This window comes from Mercenaria mercenaria, chromosome 5, assembly GCF_021730395.1.
Source record: "Mercenaria mercenaria strain notata chromosome 5, MADL_Memer_1, whole genome shotgun sequence".
Taxonomy (NCBI): Eukaryota; Metazoa; Mollusca; class Bivalvia; order Venerida; family Veneridae; genus Mercenaria; species Mercenaria mercenaria.
The window spans coordinates 72,983,429-72,995,908 of NC_069365.1; the positions used below are offsets into that span (position 1 = coordinate 72,983,429).

At 34.8% G+C, this 12,480-nt stretch overlaps 1 protein-coding gene across 1 annotated transcript; it reads left to right on the top strand.

The window, feature by feature from the left end:
• The first annotated feature begins 1,493 nt into the window (after nucleotides 1-1,493).
• LOC123557608 (G2/mitotic-specific cyclin-A-like) lies at nucleotides 1,494-7,959 on the top strand. The gene is made up of 8 exons (XM_053543941.1): nucleotides 1,494-1,884; nucleotides 2,203-2,455; nucleotides 2,757-2,875; nucleotides 3,152-3,375; nucleotides 3,715-3,919; nucleotides 4,421-4,534; nucleotides 5,080-5,213; nucleotides 6,573-7,959. Exons 1-8 carry the CDS (start codon nucleotides 1,714-1,716, stop codon nucleotides 6,637-6,639), a joined length of 1,287 nt encoding a protein of 428 aa, XP_053399916.1. The 5' UTR covers nucleotides 1,494-1,713; the 3' UTR covers nucleotides 6,640-7,959.
• The last annotated feature ends 4,521 nt before the right edge of the window (nucleotides 7,960-12,480 follow it).

The following is a 12,480-nucleotide window of genomic DNA, read 5'->3' on the forward strand; positions in this document are numbered from 1 at the left end:
ATATATATTTACTTGGTGTTATATCTATCGGGAAGGGTCGTTTATTAACGTTGCAAGAACTTGTGGCCTAATCCATTTGCTTATTGTTTTGTGTATTCATGTACAATTACCGTTATAAAATATTATGAATATGAATAGTAAGCATTGAAATATGAATAACTAAATTATGCAAAACTTGATGACAATGCTGTACATGAATTACAACTACTAACAAATGAAAACATTCTTAAATCTCGCAAAAAAATGACGTTAATCTAATGTCATGCATTCAACGGAAAAATAAGAGAGAAAATTGGCGCAATCAGACGCTGGCATTAATTCAGGCGCGCCAAGAACGATTTGTGTCGCGCCTGTATCAATGCTTTAGAGATTAAGGTTTTATTGTCAGCATTTTAAATAATCCTAAATCTTACTGTTGATGTGCGCTATACTGTAAATATTTTCATTCCCGCTGCGCGGAACTGACTTTAAAATTGGTAAATAATGCAGATTAACCTTTAAGTACATGCAATCGTTGCTCTATAAGATTACCGTGTGACCATACTGAAATTTCCGGTGTTTTTCTCTCCTGTTTCATGGTACTCGAAATCACAAGAAAAAAAAGTGAAAATAAAAAACAGACGTCAAAAGTATCCCATATATAGTAACTTTTGACAAATTCGAGATTAAGTTGCCTTTTTCTCTCATATGTTTAGAGAAGTCATTATCGCACAAAATTTCGTTTTAAAATATCGTCCTAATGCACGATGTATATAACATGTAACTTGATATGCCTTTGCGAAGACAACGGGACAAGCCTCCAGATGATCGTAATATCACACTGCAACGTTGATGTTTGTTTATTTATCTATTATTATTATTATTATTATTATTGTTTCGCACGTCATACCATTGACCAGAAAGGATTCATATAGTCGTTCCAGCATCGACCCACGGGGCGACGGTAGGATGTTATGGTTATGGATGTCACCTGAAACTAATTATGCTCGAGCGTAGATTAATATCAACAATTAACAATAATATAATAACAATTAATCATCCGCGGAATTCAGTCAAGGTGATCATAAATATCATTTCTATAACTTTTACCTATTCTCTTGTACAACTGTGATAATTTAATCTGGATCTTAACCATTAATTTTATTTATTAAATCCAGTTTAAAGGTGCAATTAACATATCTTTTTTTTTCTTTTAATGTTTTAATGCGCTTTTTTTCTCAATAATAAAACATATCATTACACTTTATCACCATTCTTTAACTAGCGCTCTTGTTTACTTTGAATAAGTACACTTAATAAACACCTTAATTGTTTTCACGTAGCAACTGCGCCGAGTAATGATTATTCAATTTGCCAAACACCTACTCGCGCTAATTGACTTCCGGTTCCTGTCAAACGGAATATTACGGAAATGTCCGAATGACGTCTTTATGCTGAATGGCTTGTTTTATGCCATGTGACCCACAAAACAAGTTTTCATTGGATCATTTGAGGCTAGCGGGGAATTCAACGATTGTCAAAAGAAATACATTGCCATTCAAAATTTTCTTTTCAAGAAGGCAACTTCAAGGATTTGAATGAAAAGAAAGACTTTGAATTTTTGTTGAAAGTGCAGTTATAAACAAAGTTTCATACTTAGAAAGTTAAAGATTGCTTTTGCAATCTTATTTATTCGTTTGAATTTGAAGGTCGTGGTCGTGTGAAAAACTGAAAATGTCACAAGCTTTTGCACTTCATCAGGATGAAAATCAGGTGCCACGCCGAGGAAAAGCAAGCACGAGAAATGCTGGTTTGGGTGGACAGAAACGGGCAGCTCTTGGTGTGATTACGAACCAAGTAAATCAGCAAATCCGTGTCCAGCCGGCAAGGGCGGCAAAACCAAAGGTAACCTTTGTTTATCTTGTTTGAAATTGTTTATCTCTACTTTTGAAATGAAATTTGAATTTTGCAAACTGTTACATTATAATTTACTTAACTGGGAGTCTCATTTGCCCTCCAAATGGACAAGGTGCAAAAGGCAAGGATGAATAATTTGCTTTCATGTGCCCATCAAATTTCTGTGAGTGGTGTTACTGAAAATCAAATTTTCCTTTTTGTTGAACCAAGATTGAACACATTTATCATTGTGGTTAACATTCCAAACTGCTATTCCTAGTTTGTTTTACATGCTCTGTATTTATTATGCAATTTTATCTATTGCAGGCTTCTGATTTTGCCATTCAAGATGAGAATGCTTTCTCGAAGAAATCTGCCAAGCCATTTGGCCAGCAACCAAGCCAGTTCTCTGTGTTTGTTGACGAGCCAGCAAAGAAGACGAAGGCTGTCGCAAAAGCTCCAGCAGTCTTGAACAGTAGTACCGAGCTTTCTGCAGCTGTAACAGCAGTTCCACAACCAAGAGTCCCATTGGCACAAGTACCAGGATCTCCAGACATAATATGTTTAGAGGACTCAATGGGTAAATTTTGTTTCTTTTGGAAATATTAGTTAATTCACAAGCATGCTATTTTTTCATTAAAATGTAAGGCAACTGCATTTTATTTCTTGCCGTGAAGTTTAAACACTTGAGCTTTTAAAAATGCTATATTTTCATTTAAATGTAGCATTGTCAAATATGCATAGACTAGAAACATTCATTCTGCAGCTGAAAGTGGCGTGTCAAAATTTCTGTAGGTGTTTTGGATTTTTAAATTTATTCTATTGACCATATGTTTTATAAGGAATTTAATTTACTGTAACATATATATCTATTATTTCAGAATCTCCTATGGTACTGGATATATCAGATGATGAAAAGAAACCTATTGATAGAGAAGCTGTGATATTGACCGTCCCAGAATATGAAGAGGACATCTACAACTACCTCAGACAAGCAGAGGTATACAAAATCCCATTATACCGTCTTTTATCGGTGTCTTGATATCTAGTAATGTTGGCAATCTGAAGATTCTTTTAGAAATGCTTTTTCAGTTAAGATGCTACTACATTGCCAATTCCAAAGGTTAAAGTGAGCTTCTGGTAAATGTCTTAGCTCTTACAAGATTGCTGAGCACTGTTTTTAACCCAAGTCAACATTTCATTCAATGTAATTTACATAACTTGACACCCTTAGAAATTAAGTACATTTGCATGTATTGTGTGATCTGTGTTTTAGATGAGGAACAGAGCAAAGCCAGGATATATGAAGAGACAGCAGGATATCACTTCATCAATGAGATCCATTTTGGTAGATTGGTTGGTAGAGGTATCAGAAGAATACAAGCTTCACAGAGAAACACTGTTTCTTGCGGTCAACTATATTGACAGATTTTTGTCCAAAATCTCAGTATTGCGAGGAAAACTCCAGTTGGTCGGTGCTGCTAGCATGTTCTTAGCTGCGTAAGTATGACACACTTAAGTTTATAAATCAGTTACCTGAATCACTGTACACTTCTGTACTTTGACAGAATAAATTACATTCACTTATTTAGCCAAGATGAGTTTTGTGAAAGGAACTGCTGAGCAAATTGATTTTAACTTTTCTTGGCAGGATAAAATGCCCATATTGACTTTGTATAGTTGCTCTTGTGTATGAAATTATCGGAAAAGGATCTTGTAAATACGGCTCTATTCCAGATCTTTTTCTTGCTTCCTACAAGACAAGACTGTTTAGAACATTTTATATAAAAAAATTAAGAAAGGTTTGTTTTTATGTGTTGAATAACATTGACATTTCAGCAAATACGAGGAAATTTACCCTCCAGATGTGAAGGAATTTGCATACATCACTGATGACACGTACAGTGCTCAGCAAGTTCTAAGAATGGAACATCTTATCCTCAAGGTGCTGACTTTCGATGTTGCTGTGCCAACCACAAACTGGTTTTGTGAGGACTTTGCCAAATCATGCGATGCAGATGATAAACTGAAGGCTTTGACCATGGTAAGCAACTATTTTTGTTCTTTTGAACTGTACTTAACATCTGGCCATCACATCATGATCTTGTGTACTGGGCTTATACAGTTACAGATTCAGTTTTAAAAATAAAACTGGTATTTTTCATCACCATTAAATTGACATGCACATTGTCCAGGCTAAAAATCTCATGTAAAGTCACTAAAGTAACATTAAACCTGACCCTAAGGACTGCATAAATGTTTAGCAAAAATTGTTTAGAGCAGCATGACCTAAAATCATTAGGTAGCTAATTTTTAGCTTGACTTTAACGAATGGGTAGTGCTTTTACACTCGCCCATGTGTCTGTATCCCGTTTTTGTATGCAAGGTGTTATCTCAGTAATGGTACAGCTCTAACATATAGCCAACATATCCTGACTGTAGAAAAATTGTTCTCAAAAATAAAGGTTGCTTGGGCCAGTAATCCACATACAGTTTTGTCGTAATATCCATACAATAAATTGAATTCGTATTTGTTGCATTTCAGTTCTTGGCAGAGTTGACATTGATAGAAATGGATACCTACCTAAAATATGTACCTAGCATCACAGCTGCAGCAGCATTGTGTCTAGCCAGATATTCACTTGGACTTGAACCATGGGTAAATATTTCAACTTTTAGGAAGCAATCCAGTTGGTTTTAATAAAGTTGAGAATTCCAAAAACTAATGGATAGTCTAAGGACACAAAATTACAGATTAGCAACAGGGCTGTTTCTCAATGTTTTTACACAATTCAATAGTTGATTCCCTACCCATGCAACTTCATGCCCAGAAGTGCATTCACCAAAAGAACATACCGATTTATGTATGTTGAAATTCTAGATTTTGAAAGAAATGATGAAATTGAAGACCTGCAGTAGAATAACAGTTGAACTGTAAATGAAAAATTACTGTCAGACTAGATTTAATACATACAAAAATGTAGAGAATCCAGCGGTGTTCGACCTGCAAAACCTTCAATCCAAAGAAAGAACCCCAAAAAAGGGTAATCAAACCATTGTGATAGGGTTATTTTGAAATAATTATTTGTACCCCTGTTTAACTGATGGAAAATACATAGTTACTACTTCAATTTCATATATACCTTGAATCCATGGTAATATTGATGGTACCACCAATTTGTAAGATGTACATTAACTTTTCAGACAGAGGCATTGGTGAAGAAGACAGGGTATGAAATTGGGCATTTTGTCGATTGTCTAAAGGACCTGCACAAAACCTACCTTGGTGCCGAGTCACATCAGCAACAAGCGGTGCAGGAGAAATACAAGCAAGACAAGTAAGAGATACTTTACTGAATTTATTTAGCAACATGCCTTGATTTTTAGCTCGACTTTTCAAAGAAAAATTAGAGCTATTGCACTTGCCCCAGCATTGCTGTTGGTTAGTTTTTAATAGTCAAATATCTCTGCTACTATCAAAGCTATTAATTTGAAACTTAAAGTGGTTATTTACTACCAAAGTTTAAACCAGGAGAAACAATCCGCATAACCCTGATTTGATTTTGAAAGAGTTATGCCCCTTTTTAACTTAGAATTTTTTGGTAAAAGTTTTTGATAAAGTCAAATATCGGTTACTATCGAAGTTTACACCAGGAAAAACAATCCCAATAACTGATTTGAATTTTGGCAGAGTTGTGTCCCCTTTTTACTTAGAAATTTTTGGTTAAAGTTTTTACTGGCAAAGCTCGTAATTGTCAAGCACTGAGAAAAGTCGAGCGCACTGTCATCAGACAGCTCTTGTGTAAGAATGGTTTGAAAATGAGGCTTTTTAGCTCATCTTATTTTTGATAAGAATGTACAAGGTTTTGTCGTCACATGATCATCAGCGTTGGTTAAAATTTCTGTTTAGGTCCACCTTTTCTCAAAAATCTATAAGTGCTACAGCTTTGAAACTTTGCATACTTGTCATTATTGGGTGACTAAGCAGGCCAAGAACCATAACTTAAACCTATACAACTGGCAATCAAATGGAGCCATATTAGAAATATTGTAACAAGCGTACAGTACAAGTAAAAATTGTCCCACATCAAGATATTTTGTCATAGAGCTCATCTATCTTGAATTACTCGCATTACAGCAAATTTCAGCCTTCTTATTTCATATGCTGATAGCACCTGGCGGTCAACAGACTAATTATCTGCTTTTCAGTAAAAAATTGGAATTAATAACATAAATAAAAAGAACACTGGTAAATCTATATCACTCACAGCAAGTACTTTGAATTATGTCTGTAATAAATCCCGGTATTTCATCAATAAGCATTAAATAAATTTCATTGAATAGAAAATAGATTTTCAGGCTACTGAGTTTACTTTAATCCACATAATGTATATTATAGCATCAACTTTTGATTATCATGGACATTTTACAATGAAAAGAAACTTTGTTCGAAACAGCTTCTATCTAAGACGACTGGACAGTTTAGTTTGTACTGCTTTTTTCTGCACAGTACTGTGGGTAATCTTTCGTGCAAAACTTAACATGATTTCCTCTAAAAAGATCGCATGTAGTTGCATACGGTAACTTATTTTCAGTCATTCGAGTTATGGCTGAACTTAATAAAGTTTCAGCAGTTCATACAAATTCGATTAAAGTAAAGATTTAAGCAGAAAATAAAAGAATGCTTTCTTTTACAGGTACCACCAAGTGTCAGATTTCACTAAGAATCCGGTGCCACACAATTTGGCCTTGCTTGCCGTCTAGGTTTAGGATAATGTGTAGTGTTGTGTTCTCTACCAAAGTTCTTTCATGGACTGAACAGTGTTGAATAGAGGTCCGCCTGCAGATAGCCACATACAGTTCACAGTGCTACAGCGCCATGCAACTCGAATCTAGCATCGTCAAAGGGTTTCCTCACATGCTTGTTGGAGACCTAGCAACTTAATTTTTTTTTATCAATATCAGCCTATATCTATGGAAATGTTCATCTTTAAATCTTTTTAAAGTAGTGTAATTATATTCATCTTTATTTAAATTCTTCAAAAAGATATGTAACAAATTTTGAAGTAATTTTCTTTTATGGTCATTGATATACAGCAAGAATGTCATGAAACCCTTTTACAGAGATGCACCATGTGAGTTAAGATGACAAAAGGGAGAGATGTCCTGTGAATTGCAGATGGTTATGTGTAGGCAGAGCCTATTTATTACAAGTAATTCGGGTGCCAAGGTGATTTCCTGCAGCTGTGAAATAGCTGTGAGGGGAAAGGTACCACCATAATGTGTTCAAGATGTTTTACTGCCAATCAGGATTCTAATTAGTTGCTTTTACCAATTTGCTGTACTGGGACAGTTTTATAGATATTTTTAGTGCAATAGAAAGGCAGCATACATTTTCATCATGGATGGAATGAAATTTTATTGTTTTGTTTGCAACTAAGTGACTCGGAAGTTGCGCTTCTTGTGTGATTGAAGTATGTGTGAAAAATTGAAAGATTGACTCCTTACAGATCGATAAAGTGTGTAAATAGAAAGGACTGTTGCAAGTTCCTGTTCAGATGATTTATGAATGTCTATTGCATTTTAAAGTGTTGTGAAATTCCTCAAGGAGTATGATGTACGAAAGCTTTGATTTTAAAAATGGCAAACCAAATAGACAATTTTATGAAATCAGTGCATGTAGATTCTTTACGTCTATATATTTGTTTTGTACAGTGTATATAATGTTTTTATGTCCGTCTTGAAACTATTCTTCATCTTTTACTCTCTATAAATCTTTCATCATTCTCATATTTGCAAAATGATATCCATGTTCAAAAAGATTCATCCATTCATTACTCCTTCCCAAAACTTACATTCCAAAATTCATTTTAACATCCACACAAATTTTGAATGAAAAGTAGTAAACAGAAAGTAAATTGTATATTTTTTTACACTTTATTTTAATCATTTTTAACTAATGTTGCAGTATTTTTATTTAAGTCTTTTTGTACATGGATCACTTATTTTATGGCATTAAAAAGATTTAAGAGATAGCTCCTTTATGTTTTTAACTTATTTATAATTAAAGTTATTCAAAATACACTCGTTTCCGTTTTGACTTCAAACTCCAGTATGTGTTTGTATAGAAGAAATTTAATAAGTCACCGAGCTTTCCAAGTAAGGTTGAGTACCTGGTAACCGGTTTTATCAATACAATTAAGGGATATACAATGTAATGATAGCAACATATCTGTCTACATAAACATAGGTCTGCACTTACAAGTTCAATATTGCAATTGAATGAATATGCGAAAATTTACCAGTAAGGTCACTGGATTTTACTACCCTTATCTGTTCAAAAGAATTAGTAGAGCTATCCTACTAGCATCAGCATCACACCTTGGTCAAGGTTTTCGTTCCAGTCCGCTATTTGACAAATCCTTTCAAGATAAAGCCACTTGTGTACCATCACTTTGTCCAGATTTAGGCAAGAGAACATAACTCCATCAAGGATTTTTGTCTGAATTATGGCCCCTTTTAACTTACAATCTTAGTCTACATATGTAAGAAAGACTGCTTAACAAGGACTTAAGCTCAGTTATGGCCCTTTTAGCTCGACTATTTGAAGAATGGTTTCGCTGTTCTACTCGACCCTGGCATCGGCGTTACACCTTGGTTCAAGTTTTGCATGCAAATACATATGGCTATCCACTTGGAAAATCCTGGTTAAATTTTTACCTGAAAGTTACCATCTCCAAATAAAATGCAGATATTGAATTGAAACTTAACTGTATCTTTAGGGTTATAAAACTAGGTTATTATTATAGCATCAAGTCCCATAACTGACATGCATTTTGACCAAATATGTCCCCTTTTGGACTTTTAACTCCTGGTTTAAGTTTTGCATGCAAGTTACAACCTCCAAAACTAATGCATATACCGGTTTGAAATTAGATATTCTATCATTAAGGGTACAATTCCTGCTTCTGGGACAACAATTCGAACAGTTGAGCATTTATGGACAGCTCTTGTTTGACACAGAAATTAGTTTCGCATACCATTCCATATTTTGTCAACTTTTGATATATGGCTTTGAAACTGAAACACCTTCCAAAATTGAACTTTCGCATATATGCATAATTACGTGATGTATGCAAACTGATAAAACTTTGGGAAGTTCTCTAGATCTTTGGAGTACAGGCTTTAGAAATAATACACTTCTGTGTATTAACATCTGCAGAAGCCTATGGGGTCTGTCAAAATATCCTAAGGTTTTTGCAGACCTTGATAACAATAATTATTGTGTATCATCGCTATTCTAAATTTCTTGCATAATACGCGATAAGATTGTGTTTTCATAGAAGACTACAATAATGATATAATTCAGAAATAAAATTTTAAAATAATTTTAATGTTCATGTGAAATGAACGATAGAATAGGATCTACAAATCCATTAAACACACTAGCGATTCATGCTTAATTTGCAGATCCTATATTCACATGAACTCCAGAAAAAAAAAATTGTTGTATTTACATCACATTTACTTTTCATTTGTAAACAAGGTTAAGTTATAAATTGCACACATTTTGTTGCATTCAACATTAAAATCGGCTTCCCGGCTATTCTGTTCAAGAGAAGGAACAACTGCGACATCATGGAAGGAACATTTTCCCTGATGTATAACCTTTTGTACTTTTCAAAACTTGGTTCTGCTATACATTGTTTTTGAAATACAAATATATCTCAATTAAGTAATTTGTACTTCAATAAAATCATTGGAGTTCAGATGCGAAGGAATTACTGGGTGCAGCCAAATGATGAAATAATACCAGTTTCTGAACAAAAATGATTTTATTAAAGAGCAAATTGGGGTTATATATTATTTTGATTCTAATGTCAAGGTGGCCAGCCCATGTGATATTTGGATACTCTACTCATAAAACGTCACGATTCAAGTAACACTTTGCTGATATTTTCCTCATTACTTGATCGATTTTAAAAAATGAAGTGTGTTGTATACAGGAAAATGAGTGCTTTACTCCACTCAAAATACCTGCCAGCAATTAGAAGTACATTTTCAAATACTCCGTCAAACTTTTTCGTGGAATGTTTAGGTAACACACAAACTTCCACACAATTGGAGATGTATTTGTTTTGTTGTATGTCTGTCGTGAAATTGGTCTGAACTCCTGATACATGTACTTCTTTTTAGCTCGACTATTCCAAGAATAGGGGAGCTATCCTACTCGCCCTGGCGTCGGCGTTAGCGTCACACAAATATTAAAGTTTGCATACCACCCCAAATATTTTCAAAGTCCATTGAGATGTTACTTTCATATTTTGCATTCTTATTTACCATCATGACCCCAGTCTGTAAAAAGGAAGAGGCAGCTCTATCAAGCATTTTGACTGAATTTGGCCCCTTTTCGACTTAGAATATGCTTATTGTAATGTTAAAGTTTACTCATAGCTTATACTGTCAAGCACTGGGAATAGTTGAGCGTGCTGTCCACTGACAGCTCTTGTTTTAAATCTTTTTAAAAGGGTTTGTAAGTACCAAGACTAGCTTTGCATACTGGCTTAAATAATCTAATCACTAATTCTGTTTTACTTTATTTAGGGCTGGGACGATTTCAAAATTTTGAAACCGGTTAATCATTTGTATGAAATCGAATCGAACCGGTTAATCAGCCGCCATATTTAAAATACTGTTTTCTTTACTGACAACCTTATAAAGGTACTTCCAGCAGCTGACTTAATTAGGAACTTACGGACTTATCGTTTTGGAAGCAGTGTGATAATTGATAAAGTCATATTTTGGTGTATTTTTAGATGTATCACGAGAAGCAAATCCAAGACTATTGATTACGTTCAAGTTGATGTGTTTTTAGCTCACCTGTCACATAGTGACAAGGTGAGCTTTTGTGATCACCCTTCGTCCGTCGTCCGTCGTGTGTGCGTCCGTGCGTCCGTCCGTCCGTGCGTCCGTCAACAATTTCTTGTCTGCACGATAGTGGTTTCATTTATGATTTTATTTTAACCAAACTTACACACAACTTGTATCACCATAAGATCTCGGTTCCTTTCTTGAACTGGCCAGATCCCATTATGGGTTCCAGAGTTATGGCCCCTGAAAGGGCCAAAATCAGCTATTTTGACCTTGTCTGCACAATAGCAGCTTTATTTATGATTTGATTTTTACCAAACTGGCACACAACTTGTATCACCATAAGATCTTGGTTCCTTTCTTGAACTGGCCAGATTCCATTATGGGTTCCAGAGTTATGGCCCCTGAACGGACCAGAATTAGCTATTTTGCCCTTGTCTGCACAATAGCAGCTTCATTTATGATTTGAATTTAATCAAACTTGCACAAAACTTGTGTTGCCATAAGATCTCAGTTCCTTTATTGAACTGGCCAGATCCCCTAATGGGTTCCAGAGTTAGGGGCCCTGAAAGGGCCAAACTTAGCTATTTTGACCTTGTCTGCACAATAGCAACTTCATTTATGATTTGATTTTAACCAAACTTGCACACAACTTGTATCACCACAAGATCTTGGTTCCTTTCTTAAACTGGACAGATTCCATCATGGGTTCCAGAGTTATGGCCCCTTAAATGTCCAAAATTGGCTATTTTGGCTTTTGCAGCCATAAAGAGACTTCATTTATGGTTTTATTTGATACAAACTTCCTAAATATCTTCAACAACAATAAATCTTGGATTCCATGACAAATCAGATCCATTCATAGTTTCCAGAGTTATTTTATATCTGATTACCTCCCCTGATTGTAGTCAAAATGGATTTATATCAGTAAGTACTTACAGGACTTATTTGAAATTTCATTATTGTCATTAGTTGGACCGAGGCAATCAGGGTATATAACTATGGACTGATTTTATGTCAAATTACCTCCCTTTATTTTTGAATTTAAAATGGGTATATCTCCGTAACTAATGAAGATACTGATCTGAAATTTCATTTATGTTAACAGATTTATTTGGCAGATCCTTCTTTTGTTATCTTACAATAATTTTCTTTTGAATTACTTCCCTTTTACGTTACTATAAATAGCCTATTTTTAGTAACTTTTTTATTATTGGCCGTAGGGAAAAACTGAGACCACTTTTCTGTGGTACAACATGGATGGTACCTCCAGTTTTTAGGTGTATTTTGACATATCTGTACCTTGTAAGAATTTTGTTTTTCTTTTTCGTTAAATTTCTTTCCTTTGTTGTTCCTGTCCTTTGGACTTAGATATTTTTTCTGAGGACCTTCTTGTCCTCAAGTGCAATGATAACAGGTGAGCGATATAGGGCCATCATGGCCCTCTTGTAGTGGAAATATACTGCGGGTCTATGTGCTGGTCAAAGAAATGTATAAAGTATGATTTGTAATGTTTATTGTTCAAGAGCGATTAGCGGTTTTGCAAAATTGAAACCGGTTTCACCTAGTAACCAAATTAGATCTGATTAACCGAGTAATTGTCCCAGTCCTACTATATAGGTCAACTGTTGGTTTACTGGCTTGCTTTCTGTCCTTTTACAGAACAGACGTGCATAAAACACCCCACTGCCAACAATTCATTAATATTGTTATCACACTGAAAAGTCATGGAAG